At 39.8% G+C, this 27,857-nt stretch overlaps 2 protein-coding genes and 1 pseudogene across 3 annotated transcripts in view; 1 reads left to right on the top strand and 2 right to left on the bottom strand.

Annotated features, from left to right (window-relative positions):
- The window catches only part of nup214 (nucleoporin 214), a 319,628-nt gene that overhangs the window by 24,853 nt on the left and 266,918 nt on the right, over positions 1-27,857 (bottom strand). The window lies entirely within an intron of this gene.
- Positions 906-18,225, top strand: LOC127436337 (histone-lysine N-methyltransferase Smyd1-like; annotated as a pseudogene).
- fabp1a (fatty acid binding protein 1a, liver) lies at positions 17,971-22,076 on the bottom strand. Its single transcript, XM_051690303.1, has 5 exons — positions 21,985-22,076; positions 21,771-21,843; positions 21,459-21,631; positions 18,569-18,658; positions 17,971-18,452 (listed from the first exon to the last, which is right to left on the bottom strand). The coding sequence occupies exons 2-5, from the start codon at positions 21,835-21,837 to the stop codon at positions 18,399-18,401; spliced, it is 384 nt and encodes a 127-aa protein (XP_051546263.1). The 5' UTR covers positions 21,838-21,843; positions 21,985-22,076; the 3' UTR covers positions 17,971-18,398.

Raw genomic sequence — 27,857 nt, forward strand, 5'->3', positions numbered from 1 at the left:
TTAAATAAATTCAATGCACACAGACTGAAGTAGTTTAAGTCTTTTGTTCTTTTAATTGTGATGATTTTGGCTCACATTTAACAAAAACCCACCAACTCACTATCTCAAAAAATTAGAATATGGTGACATGCCAATCAGCTAATCAACTCAAAACACCTGCAAAGGTTTCCTGAGCCTTCAAAATGGTCTCTCAGTTTGGTTCACTAGGCTACACAATCATGGGGAAGACTGCTGATCTGACAGTTGTCCAGAAGACAATCATTGACACCCTTCACAAGGAGGGTAAGCCACAAACATTCATTGCCAAAGAAGCTGGCTGTTCACAGAGTGCTGTATCCAAGCATGTTAACAGAAAGTTGGGTGGAAGGAAAAAGTGTGGAAGAAAAAGATGCACAACCAACCGAGAGAACCGCAGCCTTATGAGGATTGTCAAGCAAAATCGATTCAAGAATCTGGGTGAACTTCACAAGGAATGGACTGAGGCTGGGGTCAAGGCATCAAGAGCCACCACACACAGACATGTCAAGGAATTTGGCTACAGTTGTTGTATTCCTCTTGTTAAGCCACTCCTGAACCACAGACAACGTCAGAGGCGTCTTACCTGGGCTAAGGAGAAGAAGAACTGGACTGTTGCCCAGTGGTCCAAAGTCCTCTTTTCAGATGAGAGCAAGTTTTGTATTTCATTTGGAAACCAAGGTCCTAGAGTCTGGAGGAAGGGTGGAGAAGCTCATAGCCCAAGTTGCTTGAAGTCCAGTGTTAAGTTTCCACAGTCTGTGATGATTTGAGGTGCAATGTCATCTGCTGGTGTTAGTCCATTGTGTTTTTTCAAAACCAAAGTCACTGCACCTGTTTACCAAGAAATTTTGGAGCACTTCATGCTTCCTTCAGCTGACCAGCTTTTTAAAGATGCTGATTTCATTTTCCAGCAGGATTTGGCACCTGCCCACACTGTCAAAAGCACCAAAAGTTGGTTAAATGACCATGGTGTTGGTGTGCTTGACTGGCCAGCAAACTCACCAGACCTGAACCCCATAGAGAATCTATGGGGTATTGTCAAGAGGAAAATGAGAAACAAGAGACCAAAAAATGCAGATGAGCTGAAGGCCACTGTCAAAGAAACCTGGGCTTCCATACCACCTCAGCAGTGCCACAAACTGATCACCTCCATGCCACGCCGAACTGAGGCAGTAATTAAAGCAAAAGGAGCCCCTACCAAGTATTGAGTACATATACAGTAAATGAACATACTTTCCAGAAGGCCAACAATTCACTAAAAATGTTTTTTTTATTGGTCTTATGATGTATTCTAATTTTTTGAGATAGTGAATTGGTGGGTTTTTGTTAAATGTGAGCCAAAATCATCACAATTAAAAGAACCAAAGACTTAAACTACTTCAGTCTGTGTGCACTGAATTTATTTAATACACGAGTTTCACAATTTGAGTTGAATTACTGAAATAAATGAACTTTTCCACGACATTCTAATTTATTGAGATGCACCTGTATATATATATATATATATATATATATATATATATATATATAATTTATTTATTTATTATTTTAAATTTTTTTAATTGAAGCAAAAAAGTTATCCAATACCTATATCACCCATGTGAAAAACTAACTGCCCCCTTAAACTTAATAACTGGTTGTGCCACCTTTAGCAGCAACAACTGCAACCAAACGCCTCTGATAACTGGAGATCAGTCTGTCACAATGCTGTGGTGGAATTCTGGCCAGAGGTATGATGTTCTTTTTGTGGAATTCTGTGTTTGATTTATGCCAGATGTAACAGGACCCCTGTCTTCCAAACAGTTCCACTTTCAACTCATCATTCCACAGAACATTCTCCCAAAAGTTTTGAGGCCCTTCAAGGTGTGTTTTGGCAAAAATCAGACGAGCATTAATGTTCTTCTGGGTTAGTAGTGGTTTTCGCCTCGCCACTCTTCCATGGATGACATTTTTGTCCAGTGTCTTTCTGATAGTGGAGTCATGAACAGTGACCTTTATTGATGCGAGAGAGGCCTGCAGTTCCTTGGATGATTTCCTTGGCTTTTTTTGTGACTTCCTGGATGAGTCGTCGCTGTGCTGTTGGAGGAATTTTGGAAGGTTGGCCACTTCTGGGAAGGTTCAGTACTGTGCCAAGTTTTCTCCATTTGGAGATAATGGCTCTTACTATGGTTCTTTGGAGTCCCAGAGCCTTTGAAATAGCTTTGTAACCCATACCAGACTGATGCATTTCAATCACCTTATTCCTCATCATTTGTGGAATTTCTTTCAACCTTTGCATTGTGTGCTACTGGGTGAAACCTTTTAGCCAACTTCATGCTGCTGAAAAAGTTCTATTTTGGTGTTGATTTGATTGAACAGGGCTGGCAGTAATCAAGCCTGGTTGTGTCTAGTCCAGCTGACCCCCATTATGAATGCAGTTTCATAAATTTGGGGATTTAGTAACTAAATACTTTTTCACACAGGCCCAGTTGGTATTGGATAACTTTTTTGCTTCACTAAATAACATTATCATTTAAAAACTATATTTTGTGTTTACTCAGGTTGCCTCTGTTTTATGTTAGATTTTGTTTGAATTTTTGAAACAAGATTTTGAAGATATACACAAAAACAGAACAAATCGGGATGGGACAAATACTTTTTCACAGCACTGTATGTGTGCTGATTGGATTATTCTTAAGCCAACAAACACCTTGGCAGAACAAAAACATCACGGCATTTCATCAAAATTTTTAGGCAAACAAAAAGAAGTCTGTTCACCCAGTAAGAATGAATTAGCGTTAAAGGGTCACGAAACCCCTTGTTTTAGCACAGTTGAGCTCTCACCTCAATTTCAAAAGATGCACTGAAAGTGGGCGTGGTCAACAGAGGAGTGAGGGGAGAAGGGGGAGAGAACACAACAACTGTCTGATCCAGTCAGTTTATTTCACAATGCAGTTAATAGCTTCAAAGATTCTCACATCTTTTTTGCTTGTAACAAAATGCAAAAAAATTATACATGGTTTTGTAAGCTCACAATACATTACACAGAAACACGCTGGCTTTAGAAACATATAACATAATGTGCAAATAAATTCTGAGCCATGTACTCTGTATTGAAAATATGTAAATGCTTTTTAGATTTTTAATAACTTTTGAGGCTTATTCCAAGACACTGAATCACAAAAATGGGAATTCTGGGAAACTAGGGTGGCTTCTAGTTGTTTAACATTATCCTCTAATTCACTGCCAGAGAACCTCTGACAAGAGCTTGAATGCTTCATTTCATAATGCCTCTTCTCTTCATATTGTCATGATCCGGTGGGTCTGCCTGTCTTTTCTTGTGTGTCTGTATGAGGTTGTTTCCCTTGTGTGTTTTCCTTCTGCCGCGTGAATGGTGCAGTTGACGTTTCTATTGGAATGTTCATTCGCGCTGTTCACAAGCTGATTATCGCCATCTGCAGCTTGTTAATTCTATTTATACCCTCTCGTTTCTCGTGTCTAGTGCCAGATTGTTCATTTGTGTAGTGTCTCAGTCTCACCAGTCAGTCGGCCTTGTCCTGTTTTACTCTTTGTTTGTCTTCTGCCAGTTTGTTCCAGTTTGCTGCGATCAGTTGGTTTATCACTCTGAGGACTGTCTGTTGGATTTACTCACCTTTGGAATACTTACCCTGTCATCGCCGTCATCTATTCTCTGCCCATGTGTCCCAAGTTGGTCATCACTGTCTTCATCCTCACCTCACCACATTGTCTCCAGTCACCTGCAACCTGAGCTGGAACTCTTCACTGTTTACATTTTTCTACTGTGTTTTCAATAAACTGTTATTTGTTTCTCTTTATCCTTGGTCCTCCACTTATTTTGTGACAGAACAATCTGGCCAAAAATGGACCCAGCAGGAGGCACTCCATGGTCGTCAGCAGAACCAGCTCAACACCGCTAGTCATGCCATTGAAGAGATGGCAGGGAGGATATCCGAGTTAACATCAATGCTTCAACATCGACAGATCTCTCTCAGCACAGTCCCACCCCCACCGTTGCCGCCGTTCCTCCCACTACTGTCTCTTCCATCAGATCCTCCAAGCCCCGGCTGAATCCGCCATCACCATACTCCGGTGAGCCCAAAACTTGTCGATCATGTCTGTCACAATGCTCTCTGGTATTTGCTCTCCAACCATCGTCTTTTCTCACTGAGAATGGCAAGTTTGATTATGTGATCACACTTCTCTCCAGTCGGGCTCATGAGTGGGGAATGGTGGTTTGGGATAATGGACATCAGTGCTGCTCATCCTTTGTACCTTTTTAGATGAAGTGTGTAAGGTGATCGACCGTGCTGCCACAGGTACAGAGGCAGCGAGAGTGCTTTCGGAACTTCGTCAAGGCGACAGGTCAGTGTCGGACTACTCTATTGAATTTTGCATTCTTGCTGCATCGTGCGGATGGAACGAGCAGACACAGTGGGACCTGTTCCTGAATGGGCTTTCTGACCAGGTTAAAGATGAGATTTTGACCTCCCTAAACACCTCTGATCTAATTGATTTGGCCATCAGGATGGATAATCACCTCACCTTTCGATGAAGATATCGCAGAGCTGCTCCATCTAAGGAGGTTCCTGTGTTGTCTGTCTGTTTTCCATTATTGGCCAGTCCATCAGAACCCGTGTTGGAGGAGGAACCCATGAAGGTTGGGAGAGCTCGGCTAACCTCAAAGGAAAGCACAGACGTCTAGTCAATGGTTTTTGTCTGTACTGTGGACAGCCAGGTCAAACTGCTGCGTTCTGTCTGGTAAAAGACACAGCTCACCAGTAGACAAGGGGTTACTGGTGAGCGTTACCCCTCTGCATAAATCCCCCTGAAGGAAGACACTCCTCCCAGCCAGGTTGCAGTTTAAGGAATCCATCTACTCCATCTTCACTCTTGTCGATTCTGGAGCTGAGGGTAATTTTCTGGACTCTGAACTGGTTTCTAAATAGTCACTTCCACTATCATTGCTCAAGGATCCCATCTCTGCCAGAACTCACTGCGGCACAACGCTTACCATGGTTACACATACTACGGCACCCCTCTTATCATCTCTGGGAACCAAGTTGAAGAGAGATGTTTTTTGGTCATCCGGTCACCCTCAGCTCCAGTAATCTTGGGACACCTGTGGCTGGCAAATCACAACCCTCATTTAAACTGGGATGATATCTCGTTATCGAATAGCTTGTTATGCCTTTTGATGTGCTCCGAGACATGATCAATCAGTTTGTTTTTGTTTACCTTGACAACATTTAGATTTTTACTCTCATCTCAATGACCATGTCCTGCATGTCAGGCGAGTGCTTCAGCAACTGCTGGAGAATCATTTGTTCATCAAGGTGGAGAAGTGAGAGTTTCACGCACAGTCGATTTTGTTCCTGGGGTTCATCCTCTCGTCTAACGGAATCCGAATGGACACAGACAAGGTTAAAGCTGTTGTCGATTGGTCAATTCCAGATTCTCGCAAGGCAGTCCAGCGGTTTCTGGGGTTTACCAGTTTCTACTGCCGGTTCATTCGGAACTTCAGTCAAGTCGCTGAACCTATGACGAGTTCAACGTCCACCAAGACGCATTTCGTTTGGTCTCCGCAGGCTCAGTCTGCATTTCAAAAACCTAAAAGCTGCTTCGTTTCAGCTCCCATTCTGATTAATCCTGATCCATCTCGTCAGTTTGTGGTGGAGTTTGATGTGTCAGAGGTCGGAGTTGGGGTTATTTTGTCTCATAAGTCTCCATCGGACGAGAGACTGCATCACTGTGCATTTTTTTCTCATCGCTTGACTCCAGCGGAACGGAATTACAATATCGGCAACAGAGAGTTGCCTCCGAGTGGCATCACTGGTTGGAGGGGTCAGGGATTCCTTTTTTGGTCTGGAATGATCACAAGAACCTAGAATACATTTGTACCGCCAAACACCTAAATTCTCGACAGGCGCATTGGGCATTTTTTTTTTTTTTTTTTTTTTTGGCAGATTCCAATTTTCACCCTGGTTCTAAGAACGGCAAGCCCAACATGTTATCCTGCTTGAAACCGAGAGCATCTCGACTTCTCCAGATACCGTTCTTTCACCTAATGTGGTGGTAGCAGTGGTGTCTTGGGAAGTTGAGTCTAAAGTCCGCTCAGCCTTACGTAATATGTGTCCAGCGAATCTGTTATTTGTTGCTGAATCTGTCCGGATCAACGTCCTCCACTCAGGTGTTACTCCACTCACACTAGCGCAGGATGTTCGTCAGTTTGTTGCAGCTTGAACCTTTCACCATCAGAAAGGTGCTTATTTCGGTGGCGGTTCAACTTAAATTACCCCCCTGTTGAAAAGAATCCATCCAATTTTTCATGTGTCTAAGATCAAGCCTGTTATTCGCTCCCCTCTTCATCCCGATACTCCTGTTCCTCTGCCTCCCCATCTGATTGAGGGGGCTCCAGCCTTCTCCGTTAGACGTCTCCTTTACGTGAGGTGGAGGGGCAGGGATTTTCATTACCTGGTAGACTGGGAGGGCTACGGTCTAGAGGTGAGAAGCTGTGTTCCGTCTCGTGACATTCTGGATCCCCCCCTCAGTAACAAGCCACGTGATAAGATGCGTGGGTTGACCATCTCAGATGCGGAGGTAACTGGGATTCATCCTCCGCCACCCGGACTGAGGCGAATCACTACGTGACCACAAGGACTTAAAAGCACATTGGGAATTGGCCATTCCAAATTGGGAGAAAAAGGGGAAAAATAAAAAAAAATAAAAAAAATTACACTCATGCAAAGAATTAAAGTATTGCAAATATTTTTTTCTTACACTTGCAACTTGATTTACACATTTACAAAATGTTCTGTGCACATGCAGTTTATTTTTACGCTTGCAATTTGATTTACGCTTTTACAAATCTTTCTTTGTGGATGCAAATCATTTAGGCACAATTTTACCTTCATAGACATGCTGATTATGTGTGTGTTCTGAGGGCACTCACAAAGTCGTGGTAATGTGGATACGCGGCTAAACGGTAAAAAATTCCATAAAAATGCCCGTCTTGGAGACGTATTAATGTAAACAGTCATTTATGTCTATAGTGAATGTAAATAGTGGGACAAAAACACAGATTTGAATCAAAGTATTGGTCTTGAAGTGTGAACGCAGCCTAATAGACCTGCCACTGTCTAGTGTGTTGTTAATATTAATCAAACAACACTAACAAGAAAACGAGAAAAACACTTACTGCTCTCGGCTTGATAACTATAGTAGCTTTATTATATTCATACAGTGAATACTTGAAACTGCTGTTAAAAACTTAAAGCACCATTTGTTTCTTTGTTTTTTATTACTGACTGTATACTTGTCTTGAATAATTACTTGAGAACTTGAAACAATGTTTACGCAAATTAGTTGTGTTTTGTTGGTATCGAGAATTGTCAAATTGATTGACTCAAATTAATTGAAATCAAATAGAAAATACTTAAACCGAGCTTGGGCATTGGGTAATCTATATCGATTCGGTACCCAGCCCTAGTTGCATAAGACTTGAAGTTGAAATAATACAGATATTTGTCTCTTCTTCAGATAAACTGCAACGGTTTCACTCTGAGTGACCAGAGGGGTCTTCAGGCAGTGGGAGTGTGTCTCTTTCCTAACCTCTGTTTGGTGAATCATGACTGCTGGCCCAACTGCACCGTCATCCTCAATCACGGCAAGTGAGTGGATGATGATTCAGTACAATAATCACAATGATCACAGACAGCTGCTGGACATCTGAACACTGTTATTGTCTGGGATAAAATACAGAGCTTGTCAGAGAAAGTTATGTTGTGTTTGCTGATTTGGCACATCAAAAATAATTCACATAAAAATAAATATTCTATCATTATTTCACAAAATCAAAAACACAAGAAACACAAAAGAAGAATTTTTGAAGAATCTTCACGCAGCATTTAAATTTTTTTTTTTTTTTTACATTACAGCAGTTTAGAGTGACAACATCTGTCAAACTACAAAAAGGACAAAAAAGCACCAGTCAGTAGAAGTAGTTCATATGACTTGCGCGCTGTTTTCCAAGTGTTCTGATGTTATACAATAGCTTTTGTGAGAGAAATAGACTAGAGGTTGACCGATATTTGATTTAGCTGATATCGAAGGTAGTTGAGAAGGCAGATAACGATTAATCAGCTGGTTGTAAAATCCTAAGAATAATCACAAAAATAAGGGTTATTTAACATGACCAATATAAACAAGAGACTCTTATTTTAAAATGTCTTCGAATTATAATATTGTAAAGAGCAATGTGAAAATTGTTCAAAATGACTCCTTGATGATTCCGCACAAGATAGAAAGTGATTTTTTAATGAGGGTAAATGAGTAAATGAGTTTAAATATTTGTGTGAACTTCCCTTTTAAAGAATATCATCTGGAGGGGCCTGGGTTGCTCAGTAGTAAAATACGCTGGCTACCACCACTGGAGTTCACTAGTTCGCTAGTTCGAATCCCAGGGCATGCTGAGTGACTCCAGCCAGGTCTCCTAAGCAACCAAATTGGCCCCGTTGCTAGGGAGGGTAGAGTCACATGTGGTAACCTGCTCGTGATCGCTATAATGGGGCGCGAGGTGAGTTGAGTATGGTTGCCGCAGTGGATGGTGTGAAGCCTCCATGTCTCCGTGGCAACGCACTCAACAAGCCACTTGATAAGATGCGCGGGTTGACAATCTCAGACGTGGAGGCAACTGGGATTCATCCTCCGCCACCCGGATTGAGGCGACTCACTACGTGACCACGAGGACTTAAAAAAGCACATTGGAATTGGGCATTCCAAATTGGGAGAAAAAAAAAGAACAAAAAAAAAAGAATATCATCTGGGTATCTCTGTTTGAAAAACTGCAGTGTTTGTGTCTTCCAGCTCAGGACACCACGTTCCACACCAAGAGAAGGAGCATTAACATCTGTCCTTTGACCCCGCCTTACTGACAGATCTGTGTCATGAATAATTTAAACGTTTGTCATTTTCATACGGGTACATCAGAAACACATAGCCAAGTTCATCCACCCAGAAAAGTAGTTAAATTATTGTATAAAAGTGCTTGTATAAACCCTCTACAATGCCTTGCTCTATTCCACTGTAAGTACATTGCTGTAGATGTTTTTGTTTTTATAAATTGAGGGATGATTTAAAATGACTGAAATCAACAGCATGTGCAGAGAGTACTGACACTGATCATATCTGTGTCATGTTTTTGTTTTAAATTGAAGGGCAGAAGGATACATTAGAGACAATATAAATAAAAACATTATTTTAGGAGGAAAATGTAAGACAACAACTCATTCTCATAAAATATAATGTTTCTCATGTGTACTTGTGATTTTTTTGTCACATGTCCTTTTATAGTGGTTAAAATAATTTGTCAGTTTTGCTTTAGGCTTTCATGTCTTCAGATTTTTGTAAGATTCAGTTTACAATGGTCTTGCATGTGACCAAAACAAGCTGTTTTTTTGTTTATTTTTAACTAACAGTCCATTATGAATTCATTTTCAGAATAGTTTTGTAAGCATGAATAATTTGGTCTTGATCTGCTGGAGTGGAACAGAGGAGAAATCTTTACCTTCGCTCTGTATCTGTGGGAATGTTACTGTAGGCAGGGCCATTTCTGAGCATATGATGGCCCTGAGCAAAATCCTACTTGGGGGGCCTGTCACATTTAGCTACAACTCTCTCCTTGCAGTTGCATTCTCCCTTCCCTCTTGGGCCACAAGGGGACCCCCTATAACTGCCCAATTGAGCTATAACAGCTACCCTGAGTCTTAGCTTTTAGTATATTTAAAAAACGAACTTGCTTTGCGGGGCCCCCTGGTGGCTCGGGGGCCCTGAGCGGCCACTTACACCACTTATGGCTAAAAACAGCCTTGACTGTCAATATTGATCATGTCTGGCTTTAGGGGTCTCTTTTGTCATTGCTGGTCATTTTAACTCATTAATGATTTTCTGTTTCTGTGATTATAACTGTGCTGTCTCTCCCGGACGCTGTCAGGATCGAGTTGCGGGCTTTGGGGAAGATCGCGAAGGGTGAAGAGTTGACTGTCAGCAATGTGGACTTCCTGATCGTGTCTAAAAATCGACAGCATTTGTTGATCAAATCAAAATCAAATCACTTTATTGTCACACAGCCATATACACAAGTGCAATGGTGTGTGAAATTCTTGGGTGCAGTTCCGATCAACATAGCAGTCGTGACAGTGATGAGACATATACCAGTTTACAATAACATCAAATTAACACAACACAATTTAAACATCTGATATACACATAATTACACTCAACAGTATACAAATAATAACATACACTGTACAGTATACAATACGCTGTTTTTTTTTGTTTTATTTTTTTTTTTACTATGTAGATACACATTATTCAATAAAAATTAAAAATTAAAATATATATAAAAAAAAGTATATATATATATATATATATATATATATAGAATGTACAGTATTGTACTGTATTGACATTCAGCTGTCGGTTGATAGTCAGTTGTTAAGAGAGAATATATATAATATTAATAATATAATTTATGACAGTCTGGTGTGAGATATAAGAGTAAGGGTAATAAAGTGCAGTGCTGATGTATTTTGATCGTGGGAGATCAGGAGTTCAGAAGTCTGATTGCTTGGGGGAAGAAGCTATCATGAAGTTGGCTGGTGCGGGTCCTGATGCTGCGATACCGCCTACCTGATGGTAGCAGTGAGAACAGCCCATGGCTCGGGTGGCTGGAGTCTCTGATGATCCTCCGAGCTTTTTTCACACACCGCCTTGTTGAAGCAGCAGTATTACTTTGACTGCAGGTGTGAATACTGTACCAACGGCATTAAAGACGATCTGATGATGGCTGTCAAGGAGACCGACGGGCAAAATGTTCCTATCAGTTATTATAGTTTGAAGAGATGGATAATGTCAAAGGAAAATATAAAATCCATTAACACTTAAATGCATACGTCAGGTCTTTAATGACCCTGTTCCTTCTCCATTTTGTGGAGTTGTGCCCACACCTCTTTAGTGTTCCTCAACCTTTCTCTTCTGAAAAGTGTAAAATTGCAACAAAAAAACAAAAACAAATATGGCATAACACTAATGAACATAATTTCTATGTGTGCCTGGGCCTGTATGGCCGAATAGATTAAACGTATAGTGACCTAACTCATACCTTAGTCAGGAAAGCCCAGAGTTTGGACTAGCTATGTGTGGATTCATTTAATCTAATGACCTAAAACAGTGATGTTTGCCAGCCAGATTTGGCTAAGATTTACCATGTTAAAGACGCACTTCTATGTGTCATGGCCAAAAGCAGACCTTACCGTGTAAGCTGGTAGAAGAAAAGTCCCAGCAACCACCTGAGCAAATAGCATTTTCAGAGAAAAACTCTCACAGCGTGCTGCAGTGAAACTGGATAATCTGCAAAACCAAGCCATTTAAATGTTAGACAAAGAGAGAGATGCAAGTTGATTGGTACCTGATTACATATCAAATGACAAGCCGATTTGCTTTACATGTCACATGTGAGTGAGCCGATTGGCTAACAGATATCAAGTCAAAGAACCTATCAGCTTTCCCCACATAGAATTGCATGGCTGAACTTTGGTCATTCATACAAAGACTACCATCTCACATAAATTTTCTGTGTGACGGTGATGAATTATCAGTATCCCATATGCGTGTACACATACAGTACATATTACACATGATATTTCTTACTCAAGGTGGTGCTGTTGTTACAGTGATTGACTTGATTTACATTTGACATTGCTATTTGATGAAGAAACAACGTGGAAGTAAACTATTGCAAGTTTAAGACATGAACAGTATGACTATTGTCATTTGGGTGTACTACTGAAATTATGTAATGTGTAGGATATGTGTGGCTGAATATGTGTTTGACAGCCATTTCAGCGTGGAATTAATGAATCCTTCGCTTTATTTGTGGCATCATCTCTTTGATATATGAAAAATAAAATGCAAAAATATAACAGAATATATTCTATTCTATTATTTTGAAAATGTGACACTATCTGGGCATTTTGAAGATCCATTTGTGATTGATATAAGTGCTGGGTCACTAAAGACCTGAGGTGTATAATAATGTTTGTCGAAACACCCAAGGGTTAAAGTTGCAGCAGGAAATCTGTCAATGTTTAGCATTGACACAGTATTAAAAACATATTTTGAATGAATGCTGCCCCCGTGTGGCAGGGAATGAGAACATGGCCATCAGCCATAAGTAAGATGATACTGGAGTAGCCTAATATCAGTAATAATGTCCAAAAACTCTTTGAGAACTTCACCTCCTCTCAGTCAGTGCTTACTGTAATGAAAATAATGATTGCTCACAGTATGTTGTTATTCATTTTGTTTGTTGTGTCTGCAGGTGTCTGCTGATGTGCTGAAGGAGGTGTCAGATTTCAGTGTGATTTCGAACTGAAGGAAACTTTCATGAGGTGAGACTGTTTAATGGAAGGAACATTGAGATTATTATGAGAAATACTGTATATGGGTCATTGACAAATCAGATGATCCGTGATGATAAAAATGAGAAATCTTTGAAAAATCTTGTTTAAAAACAAGCATCAACTTCATAGAAATGTAATCTTTGTGTTGTGTTAGCTTCATACATTTTTATAAAATAAAAAAAATGTATTTAATGACTTGTGTAAAGAATGCGTTACCTTCAAGTATAAAGTGTTATAGTACTTCATTAATTTCATAAAGTTTTCAAAAATATTCTTTAATATTTTTTTTTTTTTTTACAAATATCATGACTTTTTGAGTCACGAATATCAGGTTTTCTCAGGGTTACACCAAATGACCTGAACAAAATGTGCCTTTTCATAAAAATGTCAAAATATCTGATATTTAAATAATAATAAAAAAATAATACACACAAAGAACACAGTATATAAAATAAGAATTATTATAGCAAACTTTTTATGCCAACATTTTTCATTTTATATATTAGAATTTCAGCTTTTAATGAGACTCTTATTTACAGTATCCAGACAGTTACACCACATGACATGTTTGACTTTAAGCCCCAGAAAAATGATCTAAATGAATTTGAACTCAGAAATGGAAAACATGTTCATTATTGTAGAGGTGTATTTAATTACATACGGCTATAGAATAATCACCTTTTGATAGAAAAAAGTGAAAGATTGCACATTTTAATTTTACGTGTCTGCTTTAGTTAGTTGTGGCCATTTTTTGGAGTACACTAGCATAAAGATGTTAGCCTCAATAATTTTAAGGCATGATTTTCAGTGAGGTTTTTCAATGAAACTGCTCAATGAAGACTTTAAGACCATTAAGACATTACAGCATAGACGTCATTTACGGGTGGGACGGGTGAGATATGTCCCTATCATTTCTTTAATAGCTTTCGTCAGGTACAGTGTCTAATGCAGCAGAAACATCTCCAGTTCTTGAGCAAGAGTTTTCATTTTGTTCGTGTGTGCTATAATAAGTGGCGATCCAGGGCTGGAGTTTATTATGAATGCTTGTTGCGTGACAGCAGGCGGCGATGTTCCCTCGTGCAGCCCGACACGTGCTCTACTTGCTCCACTGTTAAGCAGCTCACACTCCATTCCAGTAAAATGCAAACAGATGTGTCCCTGCTCATGGTATACATCTGTGTTCTTATGTACAGATGCAATATTCTTTATTGAATTAAAAAGTTGTACTAGGACCCAGAACTCCTTACACTAGTGGTGATGAAAACTTTACCATAAGACCAATCAGCTATTCTGGCTAAAGTGTACTGATCTATGTATTTATCTACTGACTAACAAACACAGTATTGACAGTGTAAGATGTACAGATCAAGTTTTCTAATTAATTTTATGAAATATTAGTGAGAGTGCTTGAATTGGTCATCAAAAATGAATATTTAATGAATATTAAATGATAATGAATGATTATTTGACATTATCTTCACATAATAATTGTTATTAACATTTTTATTGATTCCATACACAAAAACCAATAAACACAACATAAAATACAGAATCAGTTATATAAATTAAAACCCCTCCCCCCAAACATCCCCCACCCCCCACCACCCGACACAAACACGCATTACAGTGGTCTCTTACAATTATAACAAAAAAATTAAAAACAAGAGTGCACGTACACATCAAACTAAAAATTAAAAATCAAAAATCCGTCTCCACTGCCCCTCCCCAAGAACCCTCCAAGAAATCCAAATATCCACCCCACTTCCTATTAAACAAATCCCACTTTCCTAACCTTCTGTAAATCGCCTCCTCAAATGCCGCAACCTCACTCATCTCCCTACACCACTCCCGAAACGAGGGTGTCCCAGCCGTCTTCCACCCCTTGAGGATTATTCTCCTGGCCACCATAACTCCGGCCAGGACCCAACCTCTTAAGTGACTATCCCCAAAATGAATGACCTCCCCATCACCCAGAATGCAGAGTCTGGGGCAAAATGAAAACGGTGTGTCCAACACATCACACATAAATCCCTGAATCTTCAACCAGAATTCCTGTATTTTAACACATCCCCAAAAAACACGGGTTATGTCCCCGTCTTCTGATTGGCATTGCCAACTGGTGGGTGTGTCTTTAAGACCAAGTTTATACAATCTAGAGGGGGTCCAATATAATCGATTCAAAATCTTAAATTGCATCAGACGCACCCTTGAATCTCTAGATGCAGACTTGATGTTTTTTTAGAATCCTAGCCCACTCTCCCTCCTCTAATACCAAGTTTAAATCTTTCACCCATAATCTCTTGAGAGAAGTTGAAGCTCCATCCCCCAGACTCTGAATTAACAGGGAGTAATACACTGATGCCTCATGACCTTTTCCAAAAGCAGTTATCACTGCTTCTAGAGTATCTGCCCTTTTAGGGAGGTGTATGCTACTCCCAAAAATAGTACAGAGCAGGTGGCGCAGCTGTAAGTACCTGAAGAACTGAGATCTAGGAATTTTGAAATGTTGGACCAAATTTTCAAACGATCTCAACCCACCACTCTCATATTGGTCACCGAGTGTATTAACACCCCTCACAATCCACTCCGACCAACAGAAAGGGGACTCACCAATACGCAACTTTGGGTTTAGCCATATGCTCGAGGCAATATTTAAATAAATGTCTGAATTGAACAATCTGGACACTTTTGACCATAGCGCGTGCAGATGCGAGATAACGGGGTACGTCTTAACTTCTCCAATTAGTTTAATAGAAAGGCTTTGTAATAGTAAAATAGGGGCAATAACTTTCTGTTCAATTCCAAACCAGGGAGGGGCTCTCTCAGGTGGAAGTGACCAATGAGCCAAATGTCTGAGACTGAATGCATAATAATAAAACAAAATCTTGGGTAGGCCTAGCCCACCTTTGTCAATCGGTCTATGTAACTTGTTGAAATGTAACCTGGGATGCTTTTCATTCCAAATGAAGGATTTCACTGTACTATCAAATTGCTTGAAATAAGAGAGGGGAACATCTACAGGGAGAGATTGTAGTAGGTAGTTGTATTTATGAATACAATTCATTTTAATAACATTAACCTTCCCAATCATAGATAAATGTAATGAAGCCCACCTGCCCACATCGCTCGAAAACCTTTTTATTAAAGGGTCAAAATTAACTCTGACTAAATCACTTAATTTTGCTGGGAATAAAATGCCCAAATACTTAATGCCCTGTTTGGGCCATTGAAAGGCGCCCGGTTGAAAAGCTGTTACTGGGCAGTACGCTGTCAGAGCCAAAGCTTCGGATTTAGACCAATTGACTTTGTATCCTGAAAATTTAGAAAAGGAATTAATAATTCTGTGGAGGCAAGGCATAGATCTAGTGGGGTCGGAGACGAATAATAAAATATAATCTGCGTAAAGCAGAAGCTTATGCGCCACACCTTCCGCCATCACCCCCGGAAAATCATCCTCCTTTCTTATCACAGCTGCTAATGGTTCCAGGGCAAGACAGAAAAATAATGGGGAAAGATGGCAACCCTGCTGGGTGCCCCTATCCAGAGTAAAATAATCTGAAATTAATCCATTCGTTTGTACCGCCGCTACAGGGTGTCTATAAAGTAACTTAATCCAACCAAAAAATGTATTTCCGAACCCATACATTTCCAAAATCTTAAAAAGATAATCCCATTCTACCATATTAAACACCTTTTCGGTGTCAAGTGAGATGGCAGCGACCGGAGACTGATCATTCGCTAATAACCACATGATATTGATGAGACGCCTAATGTTAACAGAAGAGCTACGGCCCCGAATAAACCCCACCTGATCTATATGTATAAGAGATGTCATAACTTTATCGGTTAGCCAGAATTTTTGCCAAAATTTTTACATCTAGCTGGATCAGGGAAATTGGACGGTAACTCCTACACTCGCTTGGATCTTTGTCCTTTTTAAGAATCAGACTGATCCGGGCTTGCATCATGGTTGGCAAAGCTTTTCATTCTTTACTGATTCCGTATAAGCTTCTTACAAAATTGAAGCCAATTCTGTAGCATAAGATCTAAAAAATTCAGCGGCAAAGCCATCTGGCCCCGGAGCCTTGCCTGTAGGCAGGGCCTTAATTTATATATCTAGCCAAAACTTTTCCTGCTTTGTCCCCCGACTCAAAATATGACTGTCTTGCCCTGAATAACCAAAACTCCACATTCCGCGACAAAATAGTATTATATCTATATTTCAAACGGGTCAATTCTCTGAGGCCATTAGACAACATTTGGCGCTTCAGCTCTGTCTCTGCACTTTTAATATTCTCTTCCAACTCCACGAGTTCTTGTGCTATGGATTTTTTTATGAATGAGGCATACTGTATGATCCGACCCCTAAGAACCGCCTTAAGTGCCTCCCAAGCCACGCCCACAGAGGATACTGAGAACCAGTTGGTCTCCATATAAACATTTCACATAACCTAATTAACTTTCATGAGTTTCGACACTTTGACATCACCCCTCCCCAACTGTCCCCACCACTTTTTAAACAAACTTGACACCCATGCATTACACCCTAATTTTCTGTAAAGCTGCTTTGAAATGATGTGTATGGTGAAAAGGACTTTACAAATAAAAATGACTTGACTCAGTGTTTGCAGACATGAACTAAAAGCCACTCCAACTGGGATTTCATGCAGTGTTCAACATTAGACGATGTTTAGAAGTTTAGAAGCCACAGCTGTACGCGTCAATGAGTGATGGCGTGCTGTAGGTGATTAAAGTCTGTCAGGAATGTTTGGAGAAACAGGACTTTGTGTTTGGAGACACATCCCGCATCTGCTGCACATCTTGAGCACTGCCAGTTTAGTCCTGTCCTTCCTGCAGCAGTTCCAGAAAGCTGCGGGATAGGCACACAGAATGGTGGAGGGATACATGTGAGTATGTGTATGTGTGTAGGAAAACCTTCATTTATTTCATAAAAATGTCACTAGGTCTGTATAAAAAACTCATATTGCAATGGAAAATTTCCACCATTATACAAAAAAAAAAACAATTTGTGTTTATTGTTGATAACAGTTAAATAGTTCATCTCATATCTATCCTGTTTTTTCCATCAATTCTATAATGTTGTTTTCATTCAAGCACTTGCTCCAAACACAATTAGACACAAATCTTAATTTTCATGCACTGTCTCTGTTCCTTGTCTTAGGAAGCTGTATCACCCCAATAATGCCCAGCTGGGTATGGCCATCATGAGAGCAGGCGTCACACACTGGCATGCAGGTTTAATCGAGGCTGCTCATGGTCTGATCTGTAGAGCTTATGGCATCTTGATGATCACACACAGACCACATTACCCCACCACCAAAGACCTAGAGGTATCACACGCACCCCATACAGTCATCATCATCACTCAGAAAGCAAAGCTTCATTTTCATTTCATTGAGATATCTATAGCCTCATTGTCTTCTATCAAAACCTAATTTATTCAAAGTACAAAACGCTACTGTGATCTTAATCAAAAGTGAAACCCATCAGATTTGTCTGTGATAGTACTCGGTTTATTAGCAGAATAATTGTATACAGTAGCACATTATAAACAGCTTCTAATAATGCATGTGATATGTGTGTTTTTCAGGCGATGTGGACGCAGATGGAGATGGAGCTGCGCTTGTTCAAACAGAATGAGTATGTTTATCACAGCATGAGGGAGACCGTGCTCACCAATAAACCCATGACAGTCGCTGGTGAACACGTGCAAATCAAAGCCGCTTTGTAGACCCTTCACATTTCACATGTAGAGATCTCATACAGTATCTTTATTAACATCAAACATGAAACAATGTGCCTGAATCTGCCTGATTTGACTACATGTAATAAAGGCATTTCCAATCGATCAGAGTGTCTTGTTTTAACTCAGTTGAGATGCTTTTTGTGGTTTATTTCCAGTCATCAGGAGATGCGCTTGCTGATCCTCTTGTACACGATCCCATTAAAGGTCATCGTCTGAAACAATACACAACTCAAATGTCAGGAATAGTTCAGCTATTCTGTTATCATGTACTCACCCGTATGAGTCATATGGGTTTTAAATGAACTGGTGATGTTCAGTGTTCACTCACATTACTGATGGTGTCTCCATGCAGCTCAGTTACAGATTCAATCCCCTTCAGAAACACTGTCAGTTTATTCCCGTCCATGTGAACTACAGTCTGACACAAACAGAGACATTGCTGTTAATAGAGATGAAATACAACAAGCCAAATCTTTAATATCTGGTGAATCTCCTGAAACCTGTCAAGAACATGTTCAGGTCATATTTCACCAAACATGAAAGATAAAGAAGTATATTTTGTTACAGGACCATTAAGATCTTTTGCATCGTCACATAATTTTATGATAATTAAAAGCATATTGAACCCTTAAATGCGTGGGTGTTCAGCCAAACATTATTACACACCTCGGGTCTTGATAGCACATAAGTCTATCACAAATGGATCTGCAAAATGCCCAGATAGTGTCAAAGTTTCAAAGCATTTTTAAGACTAATAGAATAGAATATATTCTGATATATTTGGGTATTTTTATTTTTCATATATCAAAGAGATGATGCAACAAATATAGAACAGGATTAATTACTTCCACGCTGATATTTTACAAGACGCAACTGGCTGTGAAACACACACTGAGCTACACATAACCAGTGTTGGGGGTAATGCGATAAAAGTAATGTGTGTTACGTAATCAGATTACTTTTTTCGAGTAACGAGTGAAGTAATGCAATATTTTCTATTTTAGACCATAATATCTGAATTACTTTTTAACATTAACATGTTGCTTTTTGTACACCTCTGCTGTCCCTGTATTGCGCGAAATCATGAGTAAAAGTGTACAAACTTCGGGAAGGAGATGTAGTGCATGATTGGCATTGTTGTTCTATAGAGTGTGAGGCCTGAGACTATTTAGCAGAAAGAGACGAGTCACTTCTATTTAAATGAATGGGAGAAATTGGAATGCCCAACCAAGAAGCTCTAGCGCCCAACAGTCAATGGATGTAGAAAGGAAGTCCCGCCTTGCAGGTAAAAGAACCAATCACCTTTTAGATGCATCGCCTGTCAATCAGCTTGCTAACGCACATGCACATTTCGTATTTTTAGCTTGATGTGAGGTGAACAACATTCGGTTGAGTGAAACACGGTTGATTCATGTGTTAATACACACTGCATTAAAGAAAATCAGTAAAGCGTTTAGGCAGAGGGATTGTAAGAATAGTCTTCCACTGGCCATGATATGATACACAGGGTGAAATATTCGCTCAATTCACTGATTTATGCACCGAACTCCTCCGTGTTACAGCTCCCCGCTGACTCTGGATCAGTGGCTCAGAGCGATGTTCTACATCGACTGTGTACACAGAGAAAATGTCTTAGTTTCTAAAAATATTCTACATTTTTGTTTTATAATAAACAAATAGTTTGATTCATGAAACAAACTGTTTTATGACATTTTGGTAGCATTAAAAATAATTCCATTCAAGTTGTATCAGCAAGCGCAGTAGCGTCTGTACGCACTGTGGATCAACTCAAAACAAGCGTGCACTGAGATGACTTAAATTAAAAATATTCATTTATTCATCAGACTTATTCCTTGAACATGTTGAATTTTATCCTGACTTTTGTCGATGGGCACTGGATATGATGACATATATGATGCAAGTTCAAGTGTTGGACTTTGCTGCTTTAGGTAAGACAGTGGTTATTCTTCATTATTCATACTGGCTGCCATGTTGATGGAAAAACAAATCATGCATATTCATGTTATTGATTCTTTATTATAAATATGACGTGAAGGCCTACTTTCTAAATATCTGTTTGTTTACTGTGTTGTTTTGACACGAGTGTTGTACAGTAGGTAGCATGACCTGTAATGTCTCTTGTATGCAATGCATGGCTTATTTGTATGGAATGCATAGTACAAGAGAAAGTGGCTGTGAGAAAAAAATAACGCAAAAGTAAAGTAACACTTTCCATAAAAAAAATAACTTTAATTAATGAAGCTACTTTTTTAAGGAGTAAAGCAATATACTTTTAAAAGTAACGTTACCCAACACTGCACATAACATATAAAATACATATGTATTTTCTCAGGCACTTTTTAAAGTCTAAATAGACGCACAACTTACATAATTTCAGTAGTACACCCAAATGACAATAGCCATATCATACTGTTCATATGTTAAACTTGCTATCGTTTACTTACATGTTGTTTCTTCATCAAATAGCATTGTCAAATGTAAATCTAGTCAATCACTGAAACAACTGCACCACCTTGAGTAAGAAATATAATGTATATTATGTATGTTTTCATGCATATGGGATACTGATAATTTACCATCGACACAGAAAGTCAATGTAAGATAGAAGTCATTTGTATGAATATAGTACTCATTTGCCTTGTTAATAAACAAAGAAATATACAGAATTGTTTTGTTTTGTTTTTTGTTACACTATTCATAAGAGAAAGGCTGAGGAATATTAAAGTCCCAGGTGTAGTAAGTGTTAAAGCCTTTTTTCTCAATTCTCTGTAGTCTATTGTAACGTAAAAAAAATAAAACAATAAAATAAAATAAAAACTTAATTTGCCCTACATTACTGTAGGGCAAAATAATAATAATAATAATAATAATAATAATAATGATTTAGTATTTAAATTGTGATGTATTTATACATTATTGTAGTATTTGTTGTGCTGCCATTAATTTATGCTGAAAAAACGAATTAATTGTATTATAGTATTTTGTAAAAAATACTTGTCATAGTCATTAAAATAATGTCACAATGCCAAAAAAATTAATGGACCTGAATAGACTTCAATTTATTTTTGCAAAATATGCTGCATATGCAGTTAATCTTTCAAAATGTGAATACAGTGTCTACTGTCAATGATATTTCAAACAATACTGCATATACTAATATGACTGATAACATGTCCCAGTAGATTGATGTTACTCACTTTGGCTTTTTCTCCAGTGAAAGTCTCCAGTTCACACTCTTCACCCACAGTAAACGAGTACACGATCATTTTAGTTCCTGCCGTCACGGTGACATTAAAGTCATTTCCTTTCTGCTGTATGTCGGAGATGCTCTTGATTTCTTTACCTTTATCAATCTCATCATCTGGCAGCCCTGACACATTTTCACAAACAAGACAGTAAATGAAACAGATGTCAAGTGACTCATGTTTGGAAAACTGCAATAGATTATTTGCTTACGCACAACAGTTAAATGTTCAGATATTCTCATGTAATGTTTGTTTGTTACTTACCAATCGCCTTCATGAAAGTTTCAAAGTTCTCGTGTGACTCCAGCTGATATTTCCCACTGAAATCCATCACGAACTGAAGACACAAAAACACTGAACATTGATTGACATTTCCTAGATCTGATCTCAGCAGTTAATTCAAGATGACTGACATCAAAACAACACAAACTGGACTTGATAAACTGGATTTAAACTTGATCTTTGAGGACAGACTTACTGTTGATGTTTGTTCAGATCAGTTTCAGGACCCTCTTGTACAGTAAGTTGATCTGAACTCTCTGCTGGGTGGAATGGGCTGGTTTTAGTGTTTTTGTGCTCAGTCATGGTTTATTACATCAGATTTTACAGCTATCAATAGACAATAGGATTATTCAAAGGCAGATTAAGATTATAGCCATTAAGAAAGCAACTCTCACTCATTAATGGTGGAACAAATGTCCAAAGGTGAAGTTAACAAACACTGGCACAAATCAAGATTTTTCCATCAGAGCCCACAGCAGCTCCTTCCTCATGCATTCATGATCTTCAAACAATTTCACTAGGAAAGAGTTGAAACTGTCAGTTTTATCAGTGTGTAAAAACATGACTGCTCTTTGCGATTATAACGTGTAATAAAAACCCTGCTTAAACCAGACCAAGATGGTCTTCCATCCTATTGCAAGACAAGTGCAAAATCATCATACTTTTAGAGACCAGAAAAAAAGCCATTTTTGTGTGTTGTTATTTGAACCTGAGAGACATTTTCCCTGACAATATTTCAGCAATCATTTTGTGTCATGTGTCAATCTATCAGCTGTTAGAATACGATTTGCGAATGAATCACACTTTTGAGTTGGCTCTTTTTACTGAATTGGTTAAACAGGTTAGCTAAACGATCTGAATCGGTGCACAGTTCAATCCAAATCATTCAGACAGATCACTCTCGCACTGAATCATTTGGAGCAGTTTTTTACTCAGTAAAGCAGTACCGGAGTACACTGAGAGCACAAAGAGCACTGGATGATTACATACAATCCATTGAAACAAAACCACCAAATGGATCCTATCGTTTGCCAACAATAAAGTTGATCTTGATTAAATTCACCACCTGTGTGTGCAGCTTGTGAACAACTCAGTGCTGCAGGAAAACACATTTTCAAAATCAAAAGACTATCAAAACACTGACAGTACACTAAAGCACTGAAAAGTACCATTGCATGTACATTGGAGTAACATGTAAAGACCATAGTACATGAATATGGTAACCATTTAGTACCATACAATACATCAAAGTGCCATGGAATTACCATCTGATACTTTAAGTCACCCGAACTGACCCTTAGGTGCTGTTTTGCATTAATTTCTCCCTGGGCAGCTTGCCTCCAGACACCACTAGACATTATGGGTACTTGATGAGGAACCTGTGCTTCAGTACTGACAGGGCTAGAAATGCCCCCTTCTCATGGTACTGTCTTAAAAGGTTTATACTGTATGTTATTGTTAAAAATACATTTCTCTGTAGAGAAGGTTTTTAATTGTTGGTCAATATATACACGTGTCAGATGCCACGTGAAGTTAAAAATGGTTGAATCTTGAGGCCGCTGCATTCTGTTGCGCTCAGTCTAGCTGATTTTGAATACAAGAACGTGTCTTGTGTGAATGGCTCTTTACTCCTTCTGTACTGTCTGCTCCTAGTAAGAGTGGTTTGATGAGATGAGCTGCCTGGAGTAGCAGCTAAGTTGCAGTGACTGCATACTTGCAAAAACATGAATATTTAGGAATCACACACATTTACGCAAGTTAATTACTGAGAGCAAATAACTGGCTATCACCAGACCCAGACTTAAAGGTGCTTTAAGCGATGTTGGCAGTTCTAGAATTTCTACAAGCTAGCCACACCCCCTCTTTCCAAAATTCCACCCTCCAAAGATAGCAAACAAGCATTATTGAGACAGACACGAGCAGAAACGGTTGTCAAAAACAACAGCAACAAAATAGTGCCCTCAACTGACTGTTGTGACTGTGACTGACTGTTAACTGTTGTGAGCAACTCAATAATTCGCTGCAATTACAATACTATGAGAATGTGAGAAATGACTGACAGGCATTCAGCATCAGAGACATCTTTGTTTGCTGTTTACAGAGTCTAGAGCTGTCACAGTGACCGGTGAGATATCTCAGTCACGACACTTATTTCATTAATATCTTTCAGGGAATAGGAACATTTTTTGCATTCATTTCCATGAAAAAATCACTTGTAGCACCTGTATGGCAGGCTTTTTTTTTTTTTTTTCTACACTGATTTTGGAGGAAAATCTGTGGTATTCTGCATTGAACAATGTGTTAAATGGAGCTGAGAGTACTTATTGGTAATAATAAAAATGACCAAAAATATTGGTAATATTTTATTTACAAAATATTTTTTAACTGATGCTTCTCCATGCCCCATCAGAGCCAAGGCAGATTCTGCTCTGTCAAGGTAGAACCATGCCAATTCTTGCCCCGTGAGCCATGAATACTTTTGCCCTATTTCCAGTCAGATCCATGCACGATTCTGCTCCATGTTCCATCAGAGCCCTGGTCGATTCTTGCACCTGCCCTGTCAGAGCCAAGTCATTTCTGCGACATTCTTGTCCCAGGACCGGTTTGAGCCATAGCTGATTCTGTCTGTGCCCCATCAGTTGGCTGTTTTTGCCCCTTGCATCATCAGAGCAATGGATGATTCTGTTCTGTGCCCCATCAGACCCATAGCCGAATCTACTATATGTCCAGTCTTAGCAATAGTCAATTCTGCTCAGTGCTCCATCACAGCAATGACCGATTCTGCCCAGTCACCTGTCAGAGCCATGACCAATCCTGCCCCCTGCCTCAGTGACGGCCAATCCTGCCCCCGCAAAGGTTTTGACCGATACTGCCCCCTGTATCAGTGATGACCGATCCTGCCCCCGCTACAGTTTTGACCAATCCTGCCCCCTGCCACAGTTTCGACCAATACTGCCCCCTGCCTCAGTGACAGCCAATCCTGCCCCCACCACAGTTTTGACTGATACTGCCCCTGCCTCAGTCACAGCTGAACCTGCATCTGAAAAAGTTTTGACCGATACTGCCCCTGCCTCAGTTACAGCTGATCCTGCCCCCGCCACATTTTTGACCAATACTGCCCCATGCCTCAGTGACAGCCAATCCTGCCCCCACCACAGTTTTGACTGATACTGCCCCTGCCTCAGTTACAGCCGAACCTGCATCTGCAAAAGTTTTGACCGATACTGCCCCTGCCTCAGTTACAGCTGATCCTGCCCCCGCCACAGTTTCGACCGATACTGCCCCCCTGCCTCAGTGACAGCCAATCCTGCCCCCACCACAGTTTTGACTGATACTGCCCCTGCCTCAGTTACAGCCAAACCTGCATCTGCAAAAGTTTTGATCGATACTGCCCCTGCCTCATTTACAGCTGATCCTGCCCCCGCCACAGTTTTGACCGATACTGCCCCCCTGCCTCAGTGACAGCCAATCCTGCCCCCACCACAGTTTTGACTGATACTGCCACTGCCTCAGTTACAGCTGAACCTGCATCTGCAAAAGTTTTGACCGATACTGTCCCTGCCACAGTGATGGCCGATCCTGCCCCCACCACAGTTTCGACCGATTCTGCCCCCTGCCTCAGTGACGGCCGATCCTGCCCCCACCACAGTTTTGACTGATACTGCCCCTACCTCAATTACAGCTGATCCTGCCCCTGCCAGATTTTGACCGATACTGCCCCCTGCATCAGTGATGGCCGATCCTGCCCCCACCACAGTTTTGACCGATACAGCCCCCTGCCTCAGTGATGGCCGATCCTGCCCCCACCAGTTTCGACTGATACTGCCCCCTGCCTCAGTGAAGGCCAATGCTGCCCCCACCACAGTTTCTATCGATCCTGCACCCTGCCTCAGTGATGGCCGATCCCGCACCCTGCCGCAGGGACACAAATGCTGTGTGATGCTCTATGGTGAGCAGCTGCAGTCAATCTGTTAGCCCTGCAGACACTCGAGAAATGGCTCAGGGACATGGCCGATTCTACTCTGTGCCCCATCAGAGACAAGGCCTATCTTTCCCCATTCCCTGTAACAGTCACGGCCGATCCTGCACCCAGTCACAGTCACGGCCGATCCTGCTTGATGCTCTATGGAGAGCTGCAGAAGACTGACTCTGTGCTGTCAGTGTTAGCATCAGTGTGTGGTTGGCTGCTGTAGACCTCATCGTCACTGCAGGCACTTGAGAAAGGGCTTGTGCATATGGACATCCTATCAGTGGCATCAACCTGTTCAACAGGCTTAACAAAAATAAACCTGGTGTGAGGCCATTCATGAGCCATCTGCACATACAGAAAAGAAACAATAATTAGTTAAATGCTGTGACACAGACAATCCAATTTCATAAATCTAGCTACCCCTGAAGCTCATGAGCAGCACTCTATTCCAGCAACTGATTTTGTTTTTCTGTTGAGGTAACTCTACGAGTGCTCGTTTACAATTATAATTGAAGTTCTTTGAGTTGATAGTAATGGGGTGATATGATACTGTTTTGTTATGAAATCTGACAGTGGGCATCAATGAACTCACCACTGAATATTTCCCTTCCTCTAAAGTCACTTCCTTAGGCAGGTCACTGGTAAACCTTCACACAAAGAAATGGCAAAAATGATTTTTTCAACTATCATTTGATTACAAACCTTGCTTTTTATTGCCTGATGGCTTTCTCAAAATGTGTGTTAACACTAACAGCAGTTAAATAACTGGAGGTCACCAAATAAGTAATTTTACTGTTGTAGGTGTTCTTACATAACTACAGTATCCAGCTGTAAAAGGAGGCCCATTATGTGAACTCTACTGATTACACTCCCATTGGTTGTTGCTGATCATTTGTATAAAGTTTAACTATGCTCAGCTTTGTTGCACTGCCTGTCACCAGTGTTGTTATCATTAATGAAAACTAAATAAGTAAAAAAAAAACTAAATGAAAACATTTTCGTTAACAGAAATAAAAACTAACAATTAAAACAGGTTAAACTATGGCCACGTCCACAATAATACGTTTTAGTTTGAAAACGCATCTTTTCTGCAACGCCGCTTTTGTCAGCGAAAACTGAGCTTTTCTGGGAAAACGGATATATCTGAAAACAATGGCATATTTCTTGTCATGTGATGCAGTCATGTGATCCATTCGACTAACAAAATCAAGATGGCGGCCCGTGTTGTAGCGGTGCTTTTGTGCCTGATATCCACGTTGATAGCATTGTTAAAGATAAATGTTACTTTGTACAACATTCACATTGCATTCCTTCAAAGGCAATGGGAAGTTTACTCGGAAATGGCGTTCAGCAACGGAACATGATGACAGATGCATTTCAGACCATACGTGGAACGGCGATTTTTTGCATGTGCAGTAAGGGGATTTAACCGTTTTCAAACATTCAGTGTGGACGAGCAACTTTTGGAAAACTCTTAAAATGGCAGTGTGGACTGAGAGCATTTCGAAAACGAAAACGCCATTTTCAAATGTATCCGGATTAATTTCAGATATAGTTTTTGGATAAGCAGTAGTTACACAGTATTGGTATCAGTATCTTTACAACCTGTCTTCATTAAACATGAAATTGCCATTAGATAGGGATAACAATTGTGGTGCCAGAGAAATTTAACGTTGTTAAACATATTTCAATTATATCAGTTGATTAAAATTGAAATAAAAACGAAATAAGCCTACACTAATTAAAAACTCAAACTAAACTGAAACGAATAGACCTTTTTCACAATAGCAACATATACAATTTTTGATGCGAATGATAACGAGGCTGTAAGAGATAGATTTATAGTCTCTTCAACGGGTTGTACAGTTGCATAAAGTGTTTTTGATTGTTTCGCTCCATCCAAGAAATTTCAGTAGACAAAAACCCCCAGAAAACATGAGTTGTGGAAAATAAGATGTGATCTAGGAGCTTTATACAGTTTTATATAGTACATGCCATTGAAGTCAATGTAAGTCTATCCCTCACAGCCTCGTTTTCATTCATGTAAAAAATCAAATATGGCACTACTGTGAATAAAGTAATATAGTCAATGAGTGAAA

Source organism: Myxocyprinus asiaticus, chromosome 4 (genome assembly GCF_019703515.2).
Source record: "Myxocyprinus asiaticus isolate MX2 ecotype Aquarium Trade chromosome 4, UBuf_Myxa_2, whole genome shotgun sequence".
Classification (NCBI taxonomy): Eukaryota; Metazoa; Chordata; class Actinopteri; order Cypriniformes; family Catostomidae; genus Myxocyprinus; species Myxocyprinus asiaticus.

Coding starts and splice junctions, on each gene's coding strand:
- fabp1a (XM_051690303.1), bottom strand. CDS start 21,837: ATGGATTTCAGTGGGAAATATCAGCTGGAGTCACACGAGAACTTTGAA. Junction 21,632..21,770: donor AACTTTCATGAAGGCGATTG/GTAAGTAACAAA, acceptor AAAATGTGTCAG/GGCTGCCAGATGATGAGATT. Junction 18,453..18,568: donor ATGGAGACACCATCAGTAAT/GTGAGTGAACAC, acceptor GTATTGTTTCAG/ACGATGACCTTTAATGGGAT.